Source organism: Pleurodeles waltl, chromosome 6, assembly GCF_031143425.1.
Source record: "Pleurodeles waltl isolate 20211129_DDA chromosome 6, aPleWal1.hap1.20221129, whole genome shotgun sequence".
Taxonomy (NCBI): domain Eukaryota; kingdom Metazoa; phylum Chordata; class Amphibia; order Caudata; family Salamandridae; genus Pleurodeles; species Pleurodeles waltl.
This window is the reverse complement of record NC_090445.1, coordinates 799,784,088-799,811,980: the sequence shown is the minus strand read 5'-3', so window position 1 is coordinate 799,811,980 and position 27,893 is coordinate 799,784,088. Positions and strand designations below refer to the sequence as shown.

The window sequence follows — 27,893 nt, the reverse complement described above, 5'->3', positions numbered from 1 at the left end:
GCACTGTTTAATTATTTACTTAGTACTTTTCTTTCACTTCATTTAAAGCTCAGGTGAGCTTGCTTGACTATATTTCCTAATGCTTTATGCTTTATAAGACAAAACCCAATAAAGAACTGAAATACAAAAAAAACGAAAGTAACTCCGATCGCTATTTTATTGCTTAAACCACTATGTAACTCACAAAGATAAATCACATTGTTCAATAATGGATCTAGAAAACCCTGCACACTTCAAACTCTTGGGATTTATCAAACTTGTTGAACAAATTATTTTTGTGGTCACTTCGGGGAAGTGTAGCAAAGCATGCATGCATGATGTAAGGTGTCATGCAGTATGAGAATATACAACTGTGCTAGTCATCTGTTTGTGAACGCACTACTGATCATGCAGATACAAAATAAAATCTCACTTCCCTCATACCTCATAAAGATCAATCATCACATTTCCTTCTGCACCGAGGCTGCTTTTAACATTCTCCAGGGCCAATGTGAAGAGGACTCCTCGAGTGTCAGAAATGTACAAGTTGTATGTGTCGTTCTGATTCCATTCCTGGATGGCAGCAAACACTTGATTTTCGTCGGTGCTGATGACATGCATGTCCTGTAGGTAAAATACAAAGCAAATACGATGTTGGTAGTGATCTATCCATCACTGTGAAGTGTACAAGTTTATATACCAAAGCGACCGTTTTGACTCTGACAAAAGGCAGGTGGTGCCTTTGCCTGTCAGTTCTAGGATTAGCCCGGAAACATTTACATTCGATGTGATTGAATATTCTGTCAAGTTGAGTAGACTCACTCAAATGGAGTACACATTTTACTCTTGAATCCTGGCAAATAATCTAGGTAACATTTTTTTTTTTTTTTTTTTTTACATGAGCGATAGCTAGAAAGTTATTTATACAGTTTTGTATAGCTCGGACGTAGCACAAATGCACTGAAGTGCTTTACAGACGTGCAACAGTTATCGTACTACCTAACAGACTGAATGAACAAAACAATAAAAAAAAAATGGTGCAGGTAGAGTTCTCAGACTCAGTCAAAATACCTTTGGAGCTAGAGCATTTTCACTTCCTTTTTAAACGTGGCACGACAGGATGTTTCTCCAAGAAACCCCCTGGAAGACCACGATGCCTTCTCAGAGGTTCCACAACTGCTTAAAAAAATCTAATAATATTAACAGACCACTAATTATATAAGTAAGGAAGCAAAATGCAAAATTAAACATTTTAAAACATTCTGTAAATGTTAAGGAATTTAAAACTGGGGCTAAAAATTAAGCTGATATCTTCCGATTCATGAAAGCAGTGCAAATCAGCAAACACAATATAGTAAGGACGAAGAATGGCATAAACCGAACTTAGAAAATCTCAAAAAACCCCAACTAAATTTAAATTTTCGTTCTTTGTGTTTGTATGTGACTCAATGTATTTAATAATTTGCGTATTTTTTATGAATGCTTGTTTCTGTATTTTTGTGAATTGTTTTGTGGTTCAAATCATAGAAATTGCTTTGACCGGGGAACCCAGCTTCCAGTAGTGAATCACTCGGAGTCCCCAAAATTCCAATGAAGATTCAGTGGAGGTTCCAGACTCCAGTACTGATTAAGTGGGAGGTCCATCAAAATCAAAAGGTTAAGAACCACTGATTTACAAGACTAAGTAAAGACAAAAGATCGGATTCCCACAGGAAGGATTTAATATTATGTTAAAAATTAGCCAGACCTCTTGGCTGACCAAATTACTCTGGTTTCTACTCTAGTCAAAGTGTTTACAAAAAGCAACTGGTTTTCCTGGAGCTAGAGGTAGGTTTGAGAGAGGGCATTCTTCAAAATAGCAGCGTATGCTAAAATGGGTTCTTTACCAGCACCTAGGAAAACCTGAGCATAAGACAGACAAGGAACTGAGGTCAACTAGCAAGTCATATGATATCATACCATTGAAACCTTCTGGAGAGGACGGCAAGGAGTGAATGGAGTAAATTCTTGTTTGTTTTAAGCACAAAGTTTTATGGGTAAACTGGCCAAAGTATATTTTATTTGTATTTTAAATTGAACAAATCAGACAACAATGTTGCCACTGTGATGGAGCATGACAGGGAAATCCTGTTGTTCTATAATTGCCAATGAGAAGGGGAACAGCTGGTTTTTACGCATAAAAGCCAAAGAGAAAAAGCAATTGGTGAAGAGAGTTATGGTACCAATCTTTGGAGAATTACTCATAAATTCTGGGAGAGTGTCAGAGAATATACGTCATAAAACTATATTACATGTGCCTACTAAAGTGTGTATGAAAAAAGCATATTTTGAAAGGTGGTACCACACCGTGAATGACTTTAAAGCTGATAGGAGCCAAGCATATACTAAGGTACTAGGCCAGTCATTCTTGTCAACTAACTCAGGATACGAGTAATTTGATACAATTGTGGTCAGCACTGGGGTTTGCCTGTAGTGATAAACATTAAAAAGGCATTCGATTACTAACTAATTGAGGTTCATCAAAACTCTTAATTTATGTTTTTTGGTTGCCTGGGCACATAACTGATGATAGGAGTAATAAACAGGGTAAAAAGTATGACACATGAATATTAAAATATTAAATCTATGCTAAACAGCACGCTTATCTTTAAGCAAACGCATTCCTGATAGCAATGACATGCTTGATGACCATGCTGGGGTTTAGTATTTTGGCAATGGAAGCAAGAAATGATATTGTGAACATTTATCATTTTGAAATGCAGAATTGCTATTGTTTTACTGTCAGTGGTACTGCATAGTCTATGTATGGTATACAGTTGTTTCATAAAGCGTCAGAGCTGTAAATGCACACAACCAATATAAATGCAAAAACAACAGATGATGGACGGAATGCAGAGCAAATAAAACATTCACCCAGAAACAAGTCCCAGGATGCTTGTTTCCTGTCCAGGGAGGACCTGGCCTGGCAGTTCAGGCTGGGCTGTTCCCATGAGGAATAGGGTCAAGACTGATTTGCATATGGCTGGGTCCAAACTGGGGTGGCATGGTGAGCAAAAGAACGATGGATTAAACCCAGATCTGTGCCTGGGGGGTAGTGTTTGCATTGTTCAGCACTCCGTCCATCCTCCTTTTGTGTTGCACAATCAATATAGGCATAGTTTATGCAACTATGGAAAATACCAAGCCAGGGCCCACATCACTTTACAACATTCAGAATAGCACACAAGCTTGCACTGCATTGCTTGGTAATTGAAATTCTTAGGCATTCACATTATCATCACATATTAGTACTTTCAATCTTCTGTGAACTAACCAATCAGGTTTTGACTAAGATTCAGTAACACGTCAGGCAGTACATGATGTCATTGATGTATAAGTGATGATGATACTTATTTACTAGATTATTTTTAAACGATTTGGAGAATTTGATACAATGGACTATCATGCACATTTCTCTAAACTGAGGACTAGCATGTGCATTAGTAACTTGTTTGCAAAATGGCTCAAGTCTTTACATCAGGCTGCTCATGAGACAAAACCATCATGTTCACTTAACCTTACATGAGCCTTCAATAAAGCATTTGTGAGCGGAATAAACAGTACCCTTATACGGAAGTCTAGGTCACCTACAATTTGGTAGCTAGAGACAACCCTTATAATATCTTGGCTCAAACATTCTACCTGCATCGTCTTGTAAAAAGGATGATCAGCTCCAAATTTATTTTGAATCCTGATAAAATCAGAAAATCCTATTTTTCACAGTAACATTGCCTAGGATCTAAACATGACTTAGGGAGTTGTTATGGCCTGGGATCATGCTCTCTTTGGTTGCCAATAGCAAGTGCCTTCAGTTCACATTAGAAATGTAAACAATCTAAGGTGTTTACTTTGCTCGTGGGCTACATATTCACTGATGGAGGGGCTCCTGATCCAAGAAGTTACTCTGTACTTTAAATAGCACAGCATGTAGACAGTGAGGTTTTAATACTCAGGGGCCTCTTCCACGGGACCATGCTTTTTCTCATCACTGTCCAACTCCAATGCATGCCAAACATGCTTTCTATCTTTTTTCTTCTTGGCCTGAGGACCACAGTCTCAGAAGCACCCAGACATTCCTCATGCTCCCTATTATCCACAGGACCCAACTCTGTCATTGTTAATGTGAATGTGTGTATTCGCGAGTCAAATCATCCTGATTACAGTGTGTCATTTCATTACCGAACAATCAGTTCATAGGCACATCCCTACTGCATGTTGAGATGTGTTAGTCGCTATTCCACAGTGTACTGTTCTATTCCTCTACTAATTTCTACCTTACTTAAATATATTCAAAGCAGTCACAGAAAATCCTTTCATAACCATGATTTAGATTTGAAAGCAGTGGCAAGCTCCTAGCTATGCCCTCAGGATTTGCCTCCAACCAATCAAATAAAGGCTATTCTAAATTTCTCCACAACCCCTTTGTCTCTATAGAACCATTTACCTTATCAACAAAAACCTACTGGCACTTGCCAGTATGGAGTTAAGGTTGTATTTCCATGGAAAAAGCGTCTTTGGCACTGTTTTCTGAATCTTCACAAACTTTGCCCAAAAAAGTGTCCCTGTAATCCGTCAAGAGGGAACTAAGAGAAAGAAGGTGGGGGTCAAAAAAGCTGTGTTTCCCATTTTAATTCCCATTGGACTTTGAACACGACTACTGCCGGAACCACTGGATGGAATTACACCAAATTTGTCAGAAAAGTAACTTTCAGTACCCAGATTACGCTTTATTTGGTGTAAATCCGTTCAGTATTTTTAGAGGTATTAAAGTAAAAATACATGTGTACATCTAGGGCTGCGGATCCCCTTTCAAAACTTTGCATATAATAAGAGCTCGTGCTCTGAGCTGCAGAGGTCCGATTGGCTGCCAACACTTCAAACCAGGAGGTGTTGGCAGCAATCTTGGGACTCTGCTTCTGCCAAGGCCCACAAAGAAGTAAAAAAATAAAATAAAATAAAAAGACACGGGTATAAGGTGGAGGGTCCCTGACCCCTTAGCTCTGGTAGAGGGGTCCCTGAGGCACTCCACCAGGGCAAAAAAAAAAAAAAAAAAAAATTCTCTGGTGAATCCGTGACATTGTGAATTTTGGAAAAAAAAAAAAAAAAAAACAAGCCTGAACTCTGTGCTTGTTTATTTTACAAGCCCACAGGGGAATTCACATTTTCTATATGGGAGAGGGGGCACCGGTATCCCCCACCTGCACCCCGGGGACCTCATCCTCCCCGGATCACTTATTAAAGATGTCATAAGAGGGGGTGCCTTGACACCCGCAGCCCTGGAGATTCAACCTTCCCGGAGTACATACATTAAAGATTGAATGTGAGGGGCCAATCTGCGTCCCCCCCACAGCCCTGGTATCTGCCACCTTCATGGGGCTTTAAACAAAAGCCCCCCGGGGCAATAGCTGTCTGGTATAACTTGCCGGGAGCTTTGACAGCACCCACCAAGTCAGAGCAAACACCCCGCTCGAATGAAGTGAGAGCTGTTAAACAGCTCTCACTTCTTGTAAGCTGAGGTTTCCTCCGTTTCCCTGCACCCAAAGATGCAGGCAGGGAAACTGAGGAAACTGCTCTCTGTGACAGCAATGCAGGTCCCACAGGAGGTGGGGAGTCAGCAGGGACCGCGTGGGCCTTCAGGACCTCCCTGCAGTCACCAAAATTGTAATTGGGTGCCCTGGGGGGTAGCAAGGTCACATGGCAGGGCCTCCAGGATGGGGCCCCCGGGGCTAAGATCAGCCCTGGGGAGGTGACACCCAAAATAAAATTTTAGCTATTAGGCCCAGTCCTGGGAAATGGGGTCCCTTCGGCCAATATCGGCTTAGGTAGGAGGGACGCGCACCCCCGCTCCCAAAAAAGAATTAAATATTTAGGTGGGTCCTCTGTGATGGGTCCCCAGAGCAGAGAGCAGCACCCCTCCCTGAAAAAAATAAATATTTAGGACATGCCCCTTGGGGATGGGGTCCCTGCGGTCAAGATTGGTGAGGGGAGTTGTCTGGCCCTCCCACTCAAAAAAATGTCTTTAGGTCAGGCCCCGAGGGATGGGATCCCCAGGGTTGAGATCAAAAAGAAATGCATTTTAGAAGGCCGGGCCCCAGGGAATGTGGTTCCCAGGGCCAAAACAGGATGGGGGGGGAGAAGACCTGTGACCAACTACTGCTGTGCATTGCAAAGGATGTGTGCAGCATGGGTTGGGTGGTTAGGGATGTTGGTTGTAGGGACTGGAAACAGGTCAAGCCACAAGGCCAACCCCCACTGTGCACGGCCAAAGGCTGTGCGCCGTGCAGGGCTGTGTGGTTCTAGGGGATGTCTGCAAGGCCTGGCCCCAAGCTTGGCCCTGCGGAACTCCCACTGCTGCGCAGGGCCAAAGGCCGTGCCTAGCGCATAGTTGGTTGGTTAAAGGGGCTGGGTGCAGGGCCTGGCTGCAGCCAGGCCCTGCGGACAAGGCCTGCTGTGCATGGCCAAAGGCCGTGGGCAGCACAAGAATTAGTGGTTATAGGAATTTGCGGTAGGGCCTGACAGCAGGTTGTTGGATTAACGTTAAATCAATTAACATTATTTAACATTTAAAAAAAACAGAAATTCACAGAAAAAAACAACAATGGTTACGGGGACATTATAGTTAGGAAGTGTATTTTTTTTTTAAACATAGAAATTCAATTAACCGTAGACCATGTGCAGTGGTAGTTGGCTTAATATATAGTAATTCAAATTACTTTAAAAAAATATAGAAATTCACTGAAAAAACAAATGTTATAGTGACGTTATAGTTAGGCTCTAATTTCACACGTACAAAACCATAGAAATTTTGCATTTATAGTTGCCTGAGCTAACTATTAATTGTTCTATCTTAATGCACTGCTTATGAACTCACATATTACTTCACTCAAGACCTGGTCAGTGACATCACTGATGACATCTCAAATGACATCACTGATGGCATCATCCACAGAACCACTAACACACCCACTCATAACCCCATACAAACTCTCGTTCATCCACACATACAGCTACTCACATATTTATTTACAGACCCATAAAACTACTGACAGGCAATGACTCACTCACACAACTGACAACCACTCACTCACCCATACACTAACAGACCCACGCAGCCACTGACACACTTACTCCTTCACACATACAACCACTCACATACTCACACACTTAGCCATACAGTCACTGACACAGCCACTCAGTTACCAAAAGAGTCACTTATGCATTCATAGTACAGCTGAACTTCAGATTCAAGTGATTATTATTCAATTCCTCAACAACATTGAGGGCTGATTGCTTACTGCCTTTCCAGATACAAAAAATATCATCAATATACCTCACCCAAAGGACTGCTCGGTCTTCATAACCTGTGATGTTCCAGACCACCTGTGACAAGATTCTAATTATAATCATGTTGTGATTTTTTACTGAATGAGGAAAGACTGACCAATGTGACATACAGATAGTGAAAAGGTGATTCAATCAGTACACTAATGGTGATTTAAGCTGGGTAAATAGCAGCGGAGGACTCTGAGTAAACAGAGGGAGTGTCACGGAGATTACTGGATACACAGGCAGAAAGCAGAATGGCTTCTGATAAGAATGTCTCACGACTGGCGGCAGCCGAGGCACTGTTTAGTGCAGTAAATAATAAAGATTCGGATTTGGGTAGTAATGGAGGAGGAACTAAAAATCAGCGAGTATTATGGAATAACCTGTGGAAGAATTCTAAAAAGGAAAAGTCCAAATGGTGGGAGGCAGTAACTCTGCAGAAATATATAGACAGTGGAAGAATTCCCAGCGGCCTGAAGATCTTCATAACACCAACTTTTGAGAATCCAGATGCAGAAATGGTGGTGGAATGGATGGAGAACAACCACCAGTGCAGCATAAATATGTTAAAAATATTAGTTAAGTATGCATGGAAGGATCAAGTAAAATTGAGTGAAGAGATTGAAGCAACAACTAAGGAATTGAAAGATATGTGTACTGCTGAAGTTTCTGAAAAAGAAATGGAGAAGTGTAATGAAAAAGTACGTAAAACAGAAGATCTATTAAAGATAAAGAAACAAGAGAAATTTTTAAGAGATCTTAAAGACTATGAGAAAGGACAGATTCTTACTTTTGGAAGGAAATATGAAATGATCAGGAACAGGTCAAAGGAAAGTTTTTGGAATATGAGAACTGTGAGTGATAAGAATTTGGTATCAGGAGAGGAAACAACGAAAACACAATCAGAAGTGAGTAGAGAAGTACGGGATAGTGAAAGAAGTGAGAGTGACATTTCTTCCCAATCTGATAGTAGTGGAGTAAAAGACAATGTTTTAAAGGAATTCGACCTAATAGCCCAAGGAATATCAAAGGGACAAGTGGGAAGAGGAAGAGAAGCTCATCCAGGTCAAGGAAGAGGAGGAAGACAAAGAAGAGGTTTCAGAGATTTAAAGGAAGGTTCAACAGGAGTACAGACAAGGGGTCAATAATCAATGAAGTAATGCAGAAAATGACAGTTGTTAATCTCTCTAAGAGAAATATCTCTGATACAGAACATGAAGTATTAGCATTAGGTCTAACGTTTTGTCCAGTTATGCAATTTGATTATACACTAAGTCGTATTGATTTTTTTCACTTTGTGAGAAAATTCAAATTGAAAAAATGGTTTGAAACCAAATTGAAAGATGGAAGTAAAAGTGGTACCAATAGGCCATCTATTTTAGAAATCGGAGACATTGTTTTATTACACACTTTGTGTGAATTAGATGAGAATACTGTGGCTGAACAAGATCCGATTTTGAATTTATCTCAGATGGGAATTGAAATTGATGAAAGATGTTCTAGTCATTTTAAATCCAAATCAACTTTCTCACCACCAGTAAATTGTGAAGCAATTAATGTCTTTGAGAAGGGTGTAATTGTATGTTTGAAATCTTTAAGATATATGAAGAGACCCAAATTTGATAATCTATCAATGGAACATAGAAAAACAATTGAGTCCCTACAGAATGATAACAGTATAGTGATTAAGCAATCCGATAAAGGTGGGAATATTGTAATTCTATCCAGAGACAATTGTTTAAAGGAAGGGCTAAGACAATTACAGGACAAAGAAAGTTATTCAGTAGTTGGCAGAAATGAAATGTTAGCAGCTAAGAAGGAAGTATTTGATAGATTAGATGAATGGAAGAATTCAGGATTGATTGAATTGGAAGAGTACCAGTTTTTGAAGGTTGAATTCCCTAAAACGGCAGCAATTTATTTTTTATCTAAATTACATAAAAATGCAAAAGATCTACCCGGAAGGCCCATTGTATCATCTATGGGCAGCTTGTAGGAGAATGTGTCTAAGTATGTAGATTATTTCTTGCGTCCTTTTGTGGAGTCTTTACCATCATATATTGAAGACACTAGAGATTTTTTACGGATAATTGATGGAATAGGTTGGGAGGAAGATTACCTCCTCCTCAGCTTAGACGTTAACAGCCTATAAACATGTATTCCACATGAGAAGGGCATTGAGGCAGTGAGACATTTTTTTAGGGCGAGGTCACTGTCATACCTTTTACACACTGAAATGTTATTAGATATGGTACGAATGTGTTTGACCTATGATTTTTTAATTTTTGACAACACGTTATACCGAAAGTGCCAAGGGACTGCAATGGGGACCTGTTTCGCCCCCAGCTACGTGGGTTTATACCTGGGCTGGTGGGAGGAACAGGTGGTCTGAAACATCACAGGTTATGAAGACAAGCAGTCCTTTGGGTGAGGTATATTGATGATATTTTTTGTATCTGGAAAGGCAGTAAGCAATCAGCACTCACTTTTGTTGAGGAATTGAATAATAATCAGTTGAATCCAAAGTTCAGCTGCACTATGAATTAAAGTAACAAATGACAAATTGGAATTTGAACTCTATAGGAAAAATACAGCATGTAATAGCATCCTTCACGCAACGAGTAGCCATCCAAAAAATCTGATCTATAGTATCCCTTATGGGGAATTACTACGGGGTAGAAGGAACTGCAGTCTAGATGCTACATTTGAAAGTGAGATTGAAGTAATGGCTAATAGATTTTGAGAAAGAGGTTACCCTCAGACGGTTATAAAAAAGCCATAAGTAGGGTTCGACAAATTAAAAGGGATGATCTTCTGGTTGAAAAGTTGGATGATACCAAAAAAGAAGAATACGAAGATAAGGTTCATAACCTCGTATCATAATAGGGTCAATGATATTAAGAAGGCCTTCTCAAAATTCTGACCAGCCGTCAAAACTGATGAAAACATAGGCAAACTATTGGATGACCATCCGGCCATTACTTTTAGAAGAAGTCGTTCCTTGAAAGATATGTTAAACCATCGTATAATATCCAGCAATGAAAAAGCAAAGTCTATGTAAGGTTTTTATACTTGCAGTAAATGTAAAGCTTGTAAATACAGTTTCAATTGTAAGGAGGTCAACTTTCCGGGGACACTAAAACCTTTTATAATAAGAAAGCATGTTTCTTGCGTATCGGATTACTGTATTTATGCTTTAAAATGCCCATGTAATAAATTCTACATAGGTAGTACGATACACAGGGCGAAAAAACGTATTCTGGAACATATGAGAGCAATTAGGAACGAAGACAAGTCTGTGGCAAGACATTTCAAGGAATATCATGACAAAAATGTAAATAAATTACAATTTATGGTTCTTGATAGGATCTCTATGAGAGTGAGGGGTGGTAATAGGACTTTGGACTTGAAAAAATTAGAATCAAGGCTGATTATCAAATGTAATACAATGGATTCTATAGGAATGAATAAGGACGAAGAACTATCTGTACATCTGCATTAACTTGTTGTGAAACCAACATTAGTTTTTTGATTTAGTAATTATCATATGATTTATGTATGGTCGAGATATTATTAATGTTTCCCCATTTCCATTTCTTGACAGGAAGTCAGATTGATCACATAAAAGTAAAAGAGCTATTATATTGATAGAATCCAAGGATTATATGAACGGTATGATTAGGAGGAAGTCCATTGATACTACAAGAGGTATGATAATTTAGGTAAAATATTATGGAACTGTTGTAATTTGAAATAATTTTTCAATTTGAAAACATATAAAAAGTAAATTGTCTACAATTATAGGAAGTGAAAGTATACATAAAAGATTGAGTTTAAAGATAAGGTGGATTAGGTGTGGAAAATGAGGTTATATCCTTGGTAGTAGAAACATATTCAAAGATGGCAGCCTTCAGTGCAAGAAGGAAATATAGTCCGTTTTTTATGTTGATGTTCAGGGTATTATGTGAAATGGAGAGGGAAATGGGGCTAAGAATGTCTCTGTGAACAAGGGATCCATGTCTCCTGAAACACGTTAGAGAGCGTTTTTTTGCTGTTTTTGTTTGTTCTGCCTGATTAAATTCATTTTTTCGATTGTGACACCAGTGGCTGTAACATTGTCTTCTTTTTGAAGAAGTAATTTGTTGAATTTACAAGGGCTCGCGACCCTGTTACAGCCTGCCGCGTTCTTTTTCAGTTTTCATATATATACACATATATATACATACAGTATACATATATATACACACTTCAGAATAAAAAATCTATGTAACCTTTTAGTTAAAAAATATATATATAAATACATCAAAAAAATGTAATACAACAAAAGTTAAACTATACAAACCAAGCCTAAAATACACAAACATCATAAATTCTCAAGTTACAGGTATATCTCAAATTTATAATTTACGCATTACTTTAAATTATTAACTTTGTTTTTTATGTACAAGGCAACAAACTACATAAACATTTACATTTCTAAACTTACCTTTAATTTATAATTTAGGCAACATCTTCAAATTATTATAACTCACGCACATACCGAGTATTCAATTATTCAATCTGTACCCACTCTACATTAATTATAACTCACACAGTGCACTGCTTATACTATTTATATATCTCACATATACCATTTAAAATCATAGTAATTACAAGAACAGTTATGAAACTGCAAATCAAATCTTTTGTGAGAACAGAGTGCGTGGTTGAGGGCAACATCACTCTATGTAGATGTAAAAGTAAGGTAGGGCTTATCCCTACTGAAATAGAAAATTGCACACAATTACTACTTTGCTAAAATGTAAATAGCTTATGACCTCTGTGTAGCATCGCCTAATTCCAACTCTTCTAGCCTCTTTCCCCTGTCTACTAGAAAGGTATTTAACACCATTGGGTTACACAGTCCCAACAAATGGTGCTGCAAAGTGGAGATTATGTATCCGCCAAAGAACTTGCCTAGCATGAAAACACGTACATTCAGGTCTACTCTCTAATAAATTATGAGAAATTCAAAGCATCTCTCAATTTCTTGACATAGTATTTTTTGAAGGGTACATAATATTTAAACTCTGGGACATCAGAAAACTAAAATAGGTAGACATACCCCACAATTGAATCAAAGGTTTCGAACAAATGTCCATTAGAGGTATATCCTAGCATCAGCGGTGGCCACCGCAAATGTCAAGGGGAAAGGGTTGGGGGACAACAGGGGAAACAATAACAAATAAATGAAACTTGCTTTTCCAGATGTTCCCACCGACTCCTGCTGCCTTGCTCCTCTGCTCCTGATGGTTGCTGTCCCAGCATTCACTGGGACAGCAGCACAGGCTCCCCAGCAATCCTGGTGATGCTTTCATGATCATGAAAGCAGCACCAGAATTTGTCTGAACGACTCGGACTGCTGCTCAGATACAACCCTGAAGTCTATGCAGCTTCTCCAGCACAGCTGTTCAAAACAGCTGGAGTAACGTAAGTGCTCATGTGTGTTAGGCCAGCCTGAGACAACCTGCCAAACAAACATGCGCACTTAGGTACACTCTCTCCTCTCCCCTCCCGTGACCCAGCCTTGCCCCTTCTTGCACTGCTGGCTGAGCCAACCATAGTCAACTATCATTTTATTTTTCATCTCCTGGCTCTTGGCTAGGGGGCGATGTTTCTCCGCCATAGCAGAGGAGTTGCCACTGGTTAGCATTGATTACATTTATTGTTAAGGAGATTCTATTTAATAGTGAGGAACTATTTTATTTTAGAAACAAGAGGTCTGCAGAAACTGTTCACACGGAGAAACCCTATCTATATTTTAGATAGTGGATTTCACACACTCAGTCAATGAACCAAACTGAATCTGTTTTAGAAATAATGTCATTCAAAATACGTCATAGACATCACAGAAAACATTTGATAATCAATTCAGCTTCAATGACCACACCAGTTTATTAAGAAGTTAATGACTGATTTCCCTATATTAACGCTAAAGTCACAAAAATTCTCAACCACAAATGATACATATAGAGAAACAATTAAAGGCTGATTTGAACGCCAGATATATCTAAGTTTAATCAATGCAAAAAGACAAATTATCTCAATGGCTATTACACAAAACCATAGCAACAGAATCTGAGCGAGAGAAATTGAATACATCTGATAATGGAAAGACAAAAAAACATCAACAATAATTCATGAACAGGAGAAAAATACCTCACTAACCACTAATTAGCACCAACATGTTGGGCTTCATGCAAAAGTTTTTATTAACACAAACTTAGGAAACATCTAGCTATGGCGCTATCAAAATTATGCAGCAGTGATAAACATTTGCAGCTGCTACCTGAATAACAAAAGACAAATAATTCACAGCTCATACATTTACCAAATCACTACGGTAGTCAGCAACATCGTCTACTTCGTCAGTGGGACAGCAACATCAGGCACCAACATCAGGACAGGAACAGGATTAAGGATAGGGGTGATGGTTTAGAATTTGGACTATAGGATACACTAATCCATCAAAGCATAAGTTCAGTATTGAACAGACAAACTAAAAGTACCAGAATGTCAATAGACTATCTGGAAAACATGAAGTGTCAAAGTGACAGATCATAAAATAAGTCTCAGGAACCTGGAACATGGACAAAGAGCAACTGCCTCAAACTCATGGTGACTTAACATTAAATTAAACTTGTTAAATGAAAATGATTGGATAAAGTAGGAGATGGGAACGTTATGACTAATCAGAAACTTAACAGATATGAAAATTATACAAATAGTTAATTCTAAGCTATTCTATTTGCTGTTATTTCATTGACAAAATCTAAACTAATACTTTTGTATCCTGTATTTCTTCTTCTCCAGCTTTATCTGTGAATCCATTGTTTTCACTACACCGAAATACGAAGTCACAGGAAAACGATTACAAAATATGTTACCACAACATTTTCTTTTCCCTCCAGGAAAGACAAATGTTGGAAATGGCCTTTCTGTAGTTTCACCCCCAAACCTTTTGCCTTCCTCCTTCTCTTTTTCTGACCTCTTTTTTGCTGGCTTTAGGACTTTGCGCACTTTACCACTGCTAATCAGTGCTAAAGTGCATATGCTCTCTCCTTAAAACATGGTGACATTGGCTCATACACAACTGCTTATTTAATTTACTTGTAAGCCCCTAGTTAAGTGCATTACATGTGCCCAGGGCCTGTAAATTAAATGCCACTAGTGGGCTGCAGCACTGGTTGTGCCACCAACATAAGTAGTCCCCTAACCATTTCTCAGGCCTGCCTCTGCAGTGCCTGTGTGTGCAGTTACACTGCCACTTTGACTTGGCATTTAAAAGTACTTGCCAACCCTAAAACTCCCCTTTTTCTACGTATAAGTCACCCCTAAGGTAGGGCCTCCATAGCCCATAGGGCAGGGTGCTATGTAGGTAAAAGGCAGGACATGAACATGTGTGTTCTATATGTCCTGGTAGTGTAAAATTCTAAATTTGTTTTACACTGCTGTGAGGCCTGCTCCTTTCATAGGATAGAATTGGGGCTACCATCATATACTGTGAGCGGTAAATCCTGATCTGAAAGGAGTAGCCAGGTCATATTTAGTATGGCCAGAATGGTGATGCAAAATCCTGCTTAATGGTGAAGTTGGATTTTATATTACTATTTTAGAAATGCTACTTTTAGAAAGTGAGCATTTCTCTCCATTTAATTCCTTCTGTGCCTTACAATCCACGTCTGGCTAGGTTTAGTTGATAGCTCCCTTGTACATTTACTCAGACAACCCCAAACACAGGATGCTCAGTCACACTTGCATACATCTGCATATTGAATGGGTCTTCCTGAGCCAGGGGGGTGGAGGGCCGGACACGTACATGTCAAAGGACAGTAGCCTGCCCTCACACAAAGGACTGCCACATGCCCTCCTGGGACCCTGGCAGACAGGATGGAACTGAAAGGGGACCTTGTGCACTACTAAGCCACTCTTTGAAGTCTCCCCCATTTCAGAGGCACATTTTGGTATTCAAGCAGGGTCTCTGGCCCTACCAAGTCAGACACTTCTTGACAAGACACTCTTGTCACAGACACTTCCTGGAGAAGAGAACCTAAACCAGAACCTGTATCCTGCCAAGAACTGCCTGGCTGACCAAAGGACTCAACTGACTGCTTTCTGTGAAGGACTGCTGCCTTGCTGTTGCCCTGCTGCCTTGCTGCTCTCTGGCTGTGCTGAGAAGTGCTCTCCAAGGGCTTGGAAAGAGCTTGCCTCCTGTTCCCTGAAGTCTCAGGACCAAAATGACTTAATTCCTGCAAGAAGAACTCCCTCTGCGGAAGAAATCAACACACAGCCGGCAGAAAACTATGCACTGCAGGCCTAACTTTAATGACGCAGCCTGACTTAGTAAGGAGAAGATTGACGCAGCGTCAGCGTAGCAACCGGAATTTTTAACGCATGGCCCACTGGATCAACACAAAGACGAGCGAGAACGACACATCCCGACTTCCTGAGAGGAATCGACACAGCACCTGTCATGCTGTAGAATTTTCCATGCAACGCCCCCCCGGATCGACACAGCCCCTGTGACTTCCTCCTGCCATTTTTGGATTTCAATGCATCATCCCCAGGGCGTCCAAAAACCCTGCAACGTGAAGAGGATCCAAGACCGAGCGCTGGAAAATCGACACAAAGCCTTCCCTGCGTGGAAAGTAAACAATGTATTGCCGTGTGCGGCCCAAGAAATTGACACACACCTCCTTGCTTTCCACGCATCTCCTCCTTTACAGTTCCTTGAGGAGATTTTTAATGCAACACATGTACTTTGGGCTTGTTGCTTTTAAGAGACTAAAGACACTTCATATCAGTTTCACAATGATATTCCAAAATATATTTATTGCATTTTAATCGTTTTGACCTGCATTTTATCAGATACATAATATATATTTTTCTAAACACAGTGTGGTGTATTCTTGTGGTGTTCTACGGTGTTATTGCATGATTTATTGCACAAATACTTTACACATTGCCTTCTAAGTTAAGCCTGACCAGAGGGTGGGCACAGGACAGTTTGGATTGTGTCAGACTTACCCTAACTAGAGTGAGGGTCCTTGCTTGGACAGGGGGTAACCTGACTGCCAATCAAAGACCCCATTTCTAACAACATACAAGTTACAAACATATCTTCAAACAATGAAGTCAGTCAGACTACGAAACACACTAGAAATATTTTAAACAGCTTGCATTACACAATGACCTTGCATTTGCTTCTACTTCAGTCCAGCAGATGCCACTAGATACACATTTAATTCTGACATTTACTTTAGTTAAGAAACACACTTTTGTAAAAAACAGAATCATTTCATCAGCTCAAGTTAGTATGTAAAATAAAATATAGGCCTTACACTTGATGGTGGCAATTCAATTAATCACAATTCTCATAAGCTCAGTATTAATAAATTAATTCACACATTAATCTGTAAGTATAACTACGTAAAGACTAAACAAATTATCAAGAAAATCTCAGCTCTCACACAACTACTTTAAGATTATTAGTGCGCTTTGGAAGCCTTTTTAAAGAAAATAATTGTGGAAATTTGCCTTGCACAGCAGAACGTTTTATCTGGAATTATTTATGATTTCTTATACAGCATGCTCAATTTGAGGGTATTAGCAGGAGCCCTTAAAACAAGATGAAGGCACACTTCAACATTACAAGAGAGAAGACATTTTCAAAAATTACAATACCCAATGATGAGAAAGAAAGTTAAAGTAGTAATTATGTTGGTGTACAAGTAGGGTATTATTAATAGTTTTACAGGGATCAAGGTCAGCCAAGCTTACAGTACGAGAGGGTATACTTAGAGTACAAAGACATACAATTATTGTGACTGCGAGTCATTATTGACATGTCTCTGCCACACTAGTGCACCAGAGGACAAGAACTAACAGCTCAAAATAAAAGGAATAGGGGAGACTTGCAAAGCAGGTGTAATTTCGCACCCTACAATTCATTGTTTGATTGTACTGCATGGTTGCATTTTTATGATTTGTGGCATATTAGAACTTATGGTGATATTTGTTAAGATACTAGGAATGATGACAGTACCGTATATATATATATATATATATATATATATATATATATATATATATATATATATATTTTTTTTTTGTTTTTTAAATCAGTGGCTTTTTTGATAGTGGCATTATTTATTACCCACGCTAATGCCACACTTCTAGCAGAAATATCTAATTGCATTACAGCCAAGATTAGTGGCCACATGCGCAGTGCCGAAGGATTAGCTGTAATTTTATGCTGGCTGTATGTCTTCCATAACGAGTCGCTGCAATAACCATTGAAATCAATGTGATAAATCTTTGCAACAAAGAAGACCTTGCACAGCATTCCATAATGCATTATACGGACATTTAATATACTAAGTAAAGGCACCACCCTAACATTTCACAGTTATGCTCCCTTGCAAGAGAATTGATTCTGTACCTGTTATTGCTGTTGATTAGTGTAACTGTTGGTGGTCTGACTGACAGTAAATATCAAACATGATCAAAAGAGAAGTGACCCTACTATCAACTTCCCTGATAAATGTCAGACGACCAAACGTGTTCAGGTTCGATACGGCATTAGAAAACCCCACGTGTAACTTACGCTGTACAATCGCAAGCATTTTAAAGGGCTTGCTTGTGGCATGACTTGCAGCTCTTTGACTCTTCCAGCGCGTAGGGCTATTGCTACTTGTACAGATTGCTTCCAAAGGAGCTTGTAATTTTGCTGCAGAACTGGTAATTATCTTGCAAGCAGAATCCAGTTTAATGTTAATACTGCAGATAAATGTCCTACTTAATGTAACACGTGCCAGACTTTGGAGCATTGAGCAATCTGTTTAGTTGCCTAATTTGAATAGGGGATGAATGTAGTTACAGCACTCTGCATTTTACGCTATGAAATGATATAAATAAGCTTTATGTCGGAGCTCAGCCACAAAAGCACAGTACAAACATATGTAAAACAATAAAATCATCATCAAATGATGACATTTTTGAAAGGGGTTGAGGACAAACTCTGAAATAGGGCCCTGTTCCTCAATAATAAAATACAGTACAGACTTTTGGACTGTTTAGGAAGTCTTTACATAAGGATAGCATCACAAACATACAATTCACCCACAACACATCAATTGACACGTGCATGAACGATGCTTCCCTGTGATTACACACTGAAAATCCCCATTGGAAGACAGGAGTAACAGTAGAAATCTTCCAAGGATGTGGTTTGGGGGCCAGGCAAAACTCAGTTGAGGTCATAGGGCACACTCATTGTTCAGTGGAATGTGGGAACGTGGGCTTAGTATAGCTACATTCGCCACCCTCACAATGAGTCCACCCTGCAAATTTTGCATTAATCTCACATTCCCAGTAGAAATCTGTGTACAGAGAAGCCAATTTTGCGACTGGCATCGTAGCTCAACACCCTAGCGGCCTTTTTGTATTCTCTAACTCCCAGACTCCAAGACAATGGAATTATCTAGTTTCACCTGCAATTTATGGAGGCTGGGATAAAAACAAGTCATGTTTGACAGATTTTGTTTTTTTAATAGGATCGCCACACATTGGACACTGAGCTTCATAAACCTTAGAATGTGCTCATGTTACAATGTAGGAGCCAAGTGGCAAAGCTCCATACCTATACTGCAGGTACATCCGACAAGCTAGCGGCAGTTCTGTTTCATCCAGGAAATCATCCATCCTGTATGAATCTTTGACAATTAGAAAGGCTTCTGTAAGGGCCCATAACTCTGCTGGGTAAACAAAGCAGAGTTTTTGAAGTGCCAATATGCAAATTTGAGCACTGGCTTGGGTGTTGCACCAGCTTTACCAGGTGAGCAACACATGCTCTTAAACCCTATTTCCAGTGAAGTGAACTTGATATACCTTATCCATGGGATATCACTCAAACCAGCTATGGACAGAATTTCCTCTAGTCCCTTATGGTAGGAAAAGAGCTCTGGGGTGAGCCAGATACCCCACCAGTAAAGTAAAGGACGCAACCTTTATTTATCTAGAAGTTGTCTCAACCCTAGGAGCACCCTGAGGAGAAGCAGGGGAGTACTTATAGGGAGCCCAATCAACTGTCACATAAAGTGGTTTTCCACTGCTGAAAGCATATTCGCACTAAGATGGCCCCACAGTTCTGTTCTATAGCAAGCTGTCCCCAGAGCTTGAGTGTTCTAAATTTGTAAAGCCGGTAGAATAAGGCAGAACTGGGATCTTAGTAGCATCTTAATAATATCTCCCACCACTTGTTCCAACTTGAGCCTGCTCTGCATAATGTGGGTGGCACCCCAGATGCTGTTTTACTTCCAACTAGTAGCTGGGGTTTCCCCAGCCAAATCATAGTCTTCCAGTAATATATTAACTCATGACTTTCATTGCCTTTGGGAGGCTAAAGTTTCCAACATCAGTAATCTGTAATCAGTCATTTCTTCTGAGAAAAAAGAGGGATCCTGTCAGGGAACCGGCAATGGACTGTGAATGCCTCCCATCTCCCACTACTCCCTTCATAACCCAAAGATCCCCCCTTTCATGTCAGTTGTCAGTAGGAAGAAAGAGATCCTTGTTTGGAACATCCAAGGACTGTAACCTTCCTCGCCTTTTGACACTCTGTCTCTGCCTTACACACTTGGACTTTATGCTCTTCCCCACCCACTCCCAGATAATGCTTGTTCTTATTGATTACTTGGAAACATCCAACAGCTTCAGGGCAGTCTCACCATCGCAGATTGGCTGTAATTGAAAATGTGGGTTCTCTTGCTCTGCCCCTTTTAAATTGTTACTCACCCCTTCGTTCCCCAAACTCTATTATGGCACTGTCCTCTGCTTCTGTTTTCGTGCAACTTCTTGCTATCTACAAATTTGGGGAAAGGAGTTCCCTCTCAACAAAGCTTATGCTGTAGTAGCATTTGGGGAAACCACATTCAAGGATTCCAACAACAGCACTCCCTGTATGCGTGCACTCCTTTTATACTTCCACAGCAGCAATCTGGATACATTTTCTGACTGTTAAGATGTTTGCTTTTCCTCTTAGTGAGCAGAGTGGTACAAACATTGCTGGAGTACGTAGATGTTTTAAAAAAATGAACCAGTTCCTTTTTGTTCATTAGGTAATCACAAACAACTTGAGTTTTATTGTTGATAGCCTGTATATGAATGTGTCACAATGTCTTTTTGGGTTGCTCTCATCCTCTGCAAGACTTAGATTGCAAGGCCTGGGCTTAACAGGCCTGAGTGTGTTGAGAGACCCCTTGCAGACAAACATTTTCCACATCAGCAACAATATTTTAGCATTCCTTTGGATTATCTCACTGAAACTGAAAGTCCGATGTTAGGTGTTGAAGACAACTCTAAACATAGGTAGCCCAATCATTACCAGCCTCCAAAATTCTGCAGGACCGAGGGAAGGCCACACATGGCAGCTGAAGATTGAATAATCTGCCCTTGATGGGTTCTGGAGAGATTTGAGAGGGACCATCCTGAACTATTTCTAAAGTATTGCCTGTGCTCTATTGACCCTGCAAGGAATCTCTGTTTATGCTTTGTGGTTGAGTTTGCCTGAGGTCACTTGCCAACAAACCTCCACTTTAGAATTAGGATTTAATAGGTGTGAAGCAGGAACAGGATTGAAACTAGTCTTATTTTGGACCAGGATACAGGACAGTAAAAACTTTGGACATTATACAGCGAGCATGAACGAGGTAAAAAATGTCCAACATACCAACTTGTTACAGTAGATGAAATATTTAAAATAAACAGTTGCTCTTATCAGTTTGAACAAATCTCAGTCATAGTGAAAAGGACACTCTGATTATGTCACCTGTACTAGTCGTGGACTGAGATAATATGAAGAGGCAATCATCAGGACACAAAATTAACACCATTCAACAAAGGAATATTAATTCCTCGTTAGGAGAACCCGATTTTAATTTGAGATATTTAGTTGTGCATATTGAGCTTCACTTACAGTTTAGAATTAAGATACTCCCAGTTGCAACAAGGCTAACTAATGGCCATTCTATGCACCTAGTCTTTTTAAAAAGTTGTAATAATTTTAAGATGATATATCTCATGTGGAATGTGTTAGAAATTGGCTGCTGGTTGAATGTGTGTAACCTTAGTCAACAAGCAACTGCAATCCTAGTCAGGATAAGCATCGGGCAAACCTTAAATTAACCTTTGCTCACCCTCTGGTAGCTTGGCACAGAGTAGTCATATTCAACATAGAGCCAGTGTGTAAAGTATTTGAGCAACAATTCAAACAGTAAAACAGTGAAAACACCACACAAATTAAATACGCATCAGTTTAGAAAAATAGTGTAAAATGTAATAAATAAAACAAGACCAAAACTACAAAAATCCATCAATAAGGAAAACTTGAGTTATGAAGTTTTAGAGATTAAACTGTAAAATAGAACATAGAAGCAATAAGTGCCAATCAGCGACTTCTGCCAGACTGGGATGAAAGTAAAAGTTCAGGCCGACCGTGATGGAGCAAGCCAGAGGAACCCAGTTGGGCTCGTTGAATAAAGTATCGTAATCCTGGGTGCAGAGCACTATGTAGGTTCTGAACCATGCTGTAGAGGTGATGTGTCAATTTTCTCCATGCAACAGTGGTGATGCTTTGGTTCTGAGATGTGGCAGAATTAGGGTGAGTTCCTGTTGTGTTGACGTCAAGGATCCAGGGGCCTGTCCTTGCAATGCGAAGATCAGTGTCGAGGATACACTGAGCAGTTGAGGCGAAGAATCGGTTCTGATGAGCCCATTAGCTGTGATGTGGAGATTCAGTGTTGTCATTGCTGCTACTGTAGATGCGGTATGAGAGTATCTTGCGCCACAAAAAAGCAGCACATTGGCTGCTCTAAAGGCGACCCATCAGTTCTGTTCCACACAACAATGGTGATGTGGCGATTCTGCTCCTGCAGCAGAGGATGCTTTGATTCCACGGGAGCAAACATCTTAGGCTCACTTCCAAGTGAGCAAGACAGAGGTGGCACAAGTTGGCAGAGCAGTCTCACAGATGGTAGAATCCAGGTGCAAGAACAGGGTAGTTGGAAGTCTTTTATGTGCCTGATACTTCAGATCAGGAGGGCAGTAAGCTATCCCTTGGAGTCACTCTGGGTTCAAGTGACACAGGTCCAGTCCTTCTATCCCAGGCAGGGGAACAGCAGGCAGCACAGCAAGGCAAGAGTCCAGCAAAGCAGCAGTCCTTCAGCAGTACAGCAGTCCTTCCTGGCAGAGTCTTCACACGTCCAGAAGTGTACTGAGTTGGTAGTGTCAGCGGTCCAGTACTCATACCCAGTTGGTTTTGTAAAGTGGAGGTGTCTTTGAAGACAGTACTCTTAAGTGCACAAAGATCCTGCCCTTCCTGCCCTGGCTCCAGACTCATTACAAGGGGTTATGTGGCACTTTGTGAGGGTACAGGACACAGTCTATTCAGGTGTTAGGCTGTGGTCAGCACTTCCTTCCCATCATACCAGGAGGTCTCATCAAGGCTCATCTAGTCACACCTAAGATCCCATTGTGTGTGGCTGTTTAGGGGGAAACAAAGCCCAGCTGTCACCCACCCCAGACAAGTGATCAGAGACAAGCCTTAGGCATCAAATGGCTAAAGTAAGAATATTCCAACTTTCAAAAAGTGCCATTTTCAAAATTGCAGTTTGATATCCGACTTTACCATAAATTAGGGTTTTAAATTGGTATTTCATGGACACCAGACTTTAAAAGTTTAAAGGTTATCACCGCCAGACTTTGAATTATACTAATAAGATGTAATAAAGTAATCCTAATTTTATCCTTGCTATAGTGAAAAACAACTTTGGGTGTTTTGTGAATACCAGGACATGTAAAACTTACAAGTATATCTCCTGCCTTTTAAATATAAAACACCCTGCCCTCTACGTGGCCCAGGACCTACCTTAGAAGTGACTTAAATGGATTAAAATGGAAATATTGGGCATGGCAAACAGGTTATTTTGGCAGGTTGACATGGCAGTGTAAATCTGCGCATGCACGCTCTGTAATGGCCGGCCTGAGAAATGTTAGAGGGCTACTGATGTAGCTGGTGTATTATTGCTACCTTTCACATCACTGTGTCCATCCATATGTGTCCTTATTTACATTATATTGTTTGAAGTTTTAACAAGTTAATTGTAAAGGTGTGCACTGAGAGATTATGTTAAGGTGCATTCACTGTAGACTTGTGATCTAATGTGATGGAGTAGAGCTATTTTAATCTAAGCATAATCATTCTTTTTGATTCTGTGTGATTCCCATTGATGCTAATTAATAGATTTCACTGAAAGGATAATGAATTTCCAGAAGAAATTTTTTAGATGTTGCATGTTATTGTTGAATATGTAGTTCACTATTATAGCTATTGAAATGTATTAAAGTCATTTTGTTTTAAAATCACAGTGACACGAATAATGACAAAGCTTATTTATGCTGAAGTTATAACTCTATTGTTATATGTGCTTTAATTTACAAAGAATAAATGTGCCATTTTAATTTGTACTAGTTAGCCTATTGAAGGCCTTCTAGGTCCTGTTCCCTAAAATGTGTAGAAAAATGTTTAGTCATATTTGCTAATATGTCATTTCTTTCAAACTTCATTCCCATAAAATGTTAGCTTGGAAATAGATGCCCTATTGTTTTACACATAGAGAGACTTAGAAAGTAACCTTGAATTTGGTACATCAAGGAACTGTGGACATGGACCATATATATGTGTTTCTAATTGTAAAGAAGAGAAAAGGTGGATGACTCTCCCATGATGGTAATGGAAATCTTCCTTGATGTTGCAGATGCATGTCAAATGATGGATGTTGAATGGATAATTAAACCTTCCGATTCATGTGGTGTTATGGATTAACAAATCCTCTTTCACTTTGAACTTTACTACACCATTATCCAGTTGGATTAGCACCATTCTTGCACTTTTTCCTTGGACTTTGAGAGTCACAGACTTCTCTGTGCTTACCCCACACCTTCCCTAATGCGGAGATGAGAAAACTTAGATTTTTCTTTTACGACATGAAGACTCTCAACCAAATCTTTGACATTCTGAGACATTCCCTTTTTACTTATGTTTTTGTCAACTTTCTTTAGCTTTATCCTGCCCCAGATGTTGGTTTTCCATATTCTTGTTGTCCTTTTTCTCCATTTTACTTTTTGTCCCCCATGTCTTGTACCTCAGAACTTGGAGAAATTTGACATTTTGTACCTTTGAACAGTTTGTACCTTTAAGGGACCCCCACATGTTTAGAGAACAATTTGGATAATTGAGATTTATTCAAATGCTTAGAACTGGTCAACGTCTATTCTAAGAAAATCAGGTTCTGGTGCTTATGTTTTATACCATATTGATAGAACTCTAGGTCTGTTAGATGTTAGTTAAGCTTTGGTTGTTCCCAAGACTTGGACATCCAATGGTTATTCTCTATCTTTATAGTTTGGTCTTGAGAACTGTCTACATTGATCTGAGTCTGAATTTGTAATAAATCCTATATGCTTAATTCCTGACTTGGATTTTCCTTGTGTGGCCAAATAGGCCATTTTGAACATCTGAAGGTTGATTGACTGTGCCGTTGACTCCACCCCCTTCTGCTAGAGTGCAAAGATCCATTGACTTTGTTTAGCGCATACCTGAAATGCTCCTCCGCTACTTACGTGGGTGGCACAATCAGTGCTGCAGGCCCACTAGTAACATTTAATTTACAGGCCCTGGTCACATGTAGTGCACTTTACTAGGGACTTATGAGTAAATTAAAAATCCCAATTGAGGATAGGCCAATGTTACCATAATTTAAACAGAGTACAAGCACTTTAGCCCTGCTTAGTAGTTGTAAAGTGCACAGTGTTCTAAAACCAGCAAAAACAGTCAGAGAAAATGGGAAGAGGAAGTCAAAACGTTTGGGGGAAGACCTTTCAGAAAAAGCTAGGTCCAATGGAATGTATATTTTATGTTCCTTATATTATTTTCTATATTGTTTTTCTTGGGATATTCCACATTCAATGAGATATTTCCTTATCCTAAATACAGTTTTTTTTATTTTTTTTATTTGATAATGAAAAGTTGGTGTCTTACAGATCTGAGCATGCTATAAAGGTACTGGGTGTCATATTTTACACACAGTAGTGTAAGTATCACAGATGTTTGCTTTGTGGAAGTGTCATACAGCGTTCAAAAGAAAACAATAACAGCAAGAATGGAAGATAAAAATCAGTACAGAATTAAACAAAAGACCTTGCATAATCATGCAGCCTTACTTGGAGGCAGCACTATAACAGGGGATAGATGAGACAGCAGACTTCAAGGCTACAAGACTTAAAACTTATGTAAGAATTCATATCTACTATGGCTGATCTTTTTTTTGTTTGTGCTAAAAAGATGTGAATTCCAAAACTAAACCTTTATTCAGGATGCAATTATTATGCAGCAAATATGGGGGCACTCCCTGTCACAGCTATTCTAACTGTTTGCTACATCTTAACAGTGTCCTGCTCTGACTGGTTGAAAAAGTAGTACTGAAACAGCCTGTGGGTTCACCAGTTCCGATTGGTTACCAAAATAGCTGCTCTTTACTGACCCCACTCTGGATGGCATTTTGAAGTCCAAGAAGGCATGGGCACCCTGTCCACAATTGGTTTTCTGTATCTGGACACAAATACCACCCTTTTCTCCACTCCATTTGCAGAACAGATATAGCTGATTTTTTTAAAACATCATCTGGTCCTTAGATGACCTAAAAGCAATAAAATGAAAGGCAGAGGCCTGGCTAAAATGGCAGTAGGCCAACCCTGATTGCACATAGCTCTGTACGAGTGGCCTTGTTACCATCTGACATGGCTCCAGGGTGAGTTTAAGAGGCACTGCTTGTGGTGTCATATATGGACTGCCGTGAAAGATCACAGATGTCCCATTGAGGTAGGGAAGCAGTAGAAGCTAAAGTCGTTGCCTCTTATTACAAGAGGTGTGTGATGGCCATAGAGGTGCAACCCATAGTCAAAAGTCACTTACATCATCCTCCTCCTCCTTAAATGTTATTAGAGTTCGTTCTATTTAGTTGCCAATGGCAGCTCAGTGAGAACACAGAGAGCAGTGTCTGAGGCACAGACTTCTAGAGAGTAAAGGAGCTTTAAAAAAATAAAAAGGTGATAGACATCTACCTCACCCCAGGGCCTAGGAGGCATTGGTGATCTAAGTGGAAGCAGGAGTCATCTTTGAACATGCACGGATACATCTACAAAATAGGAGAAACTTCAATAGATTAATAATCCAGACAAGAAAAAGAAGCAGCAGATTTCTTTATAGCCAAGAGGAGGTTGCACAGACAGAAAGAAGGATATGATGACATCAGTGCTTAATTTATAAAAATACAATTTAACTAATTCTTAGGAGGCCACTGCAGCTTACAACACCCACTGCTCCTGCCAGTAGTGCCACATGCCAGAATCAATGGCCTGAACATGTTAATAATATTATGTTTTAGTTTGTATCACATTTCTAAATAGCAGAGAGCACCACCATTTGGTAGAATGTCATCAACCCATTCACTGCCAGGCCTTTTCCCCTCCTGTGGCAAGCCTTTTTTTGGCTATTAGGGGTAGTTTGCGCTTAGGCACTCATAACTTTTTGTCCATTTAAGCTATCCATGCCCAGTTAGCGTCCTTTTTTCCAGCATCCTAAGGATTCTAGGGTAACCACATTTTGTGGGCTTCCCTGCAGGCGTCCAGGAAATTAGCCAAAATACAGCTAAAATTTATTTTTTCTAAAAAACAAAATGGGAAAAAGGGCTGCAGAGGAAGGCTTGTGTCTTTTTCCTATAAACAGCATCAACAAAGGGGTTGCAGTGCTAAAACCATCTTCCCAGTTTCAGGAACAGGCAGACGTGAATCAGAAAATCACATTTTTCAACACAATTTTGGCATTTTACTGGGACATACCCCATTTTTACTATTTTTTGTGTTTTCAGCCCTCTTCTAGTTAGTGACAGAAATGGGTGTGAAACCAATGCTGGATCCCAGACACAATTTTTTCTGAAAAGTGGACAAAATTCTGAATTCAGCAAGGGGTCACTTGTGTAGATCACTCAAGGTTTTCCTACAGAAAGTGACAGCTAAAATAAAAAATATTGAAATTGAGGTGGAAAAAAGAGCCATTTCTGTCCACGTTTTCTTCTGTAACTTATTCCAGCTATGGAAGATTTTTGAATTCAAAAGAAATATACTGTTACTCCTGCTGGACTCTTCTGGTTACGGGGATATATAGGGCTTATAGGTTCATCAAGAAACCTAGGTACCCAGATCCAATAAAGGAGCTGCACTTTGAAATGTTTTTTTTTTTATTGCATAAAAAAATATGTTTATTGTATTCAAGTGTACAGCAATTCATTTGGTGAAATATAAAAAGAAAAAGATGGGTATCAAGAAAACCTTTGTATTTCCAAAATGGGCACAAGATAAAGAGTTGAAAAGCAGTAGTTATTTGCACATCTCTG

At 39.6% G+C, this 27,893-nt stretch overlaps 1 protein-coding gene across 3 annotated transcripts in view; it reads right to left on the bottom strand.

Annotated features, from left to right (window-relative positions):
* The window catches only part of LOC138300266 (VPS10 domain-containing receptor SorCS1-like), a 2,596,073-nt gene that overhangs the window by 690,866 nt on the left and 1,877,314 nt on the right, over positions 1–27,893 (bottom strand). For all 3 annotated transcript variants that reach the window (XM_069239431.1, XM_069239430.1, XM_069239429.1), the window contains exon 9: positions 424–603. In XM_069239431.1, the coding sequence (XP_069095532.1) occupies positions 424–603 (180 nt within the window). The remainder of the gene's footprint in view (positions 1–423; positions 604–27,893) is intronic.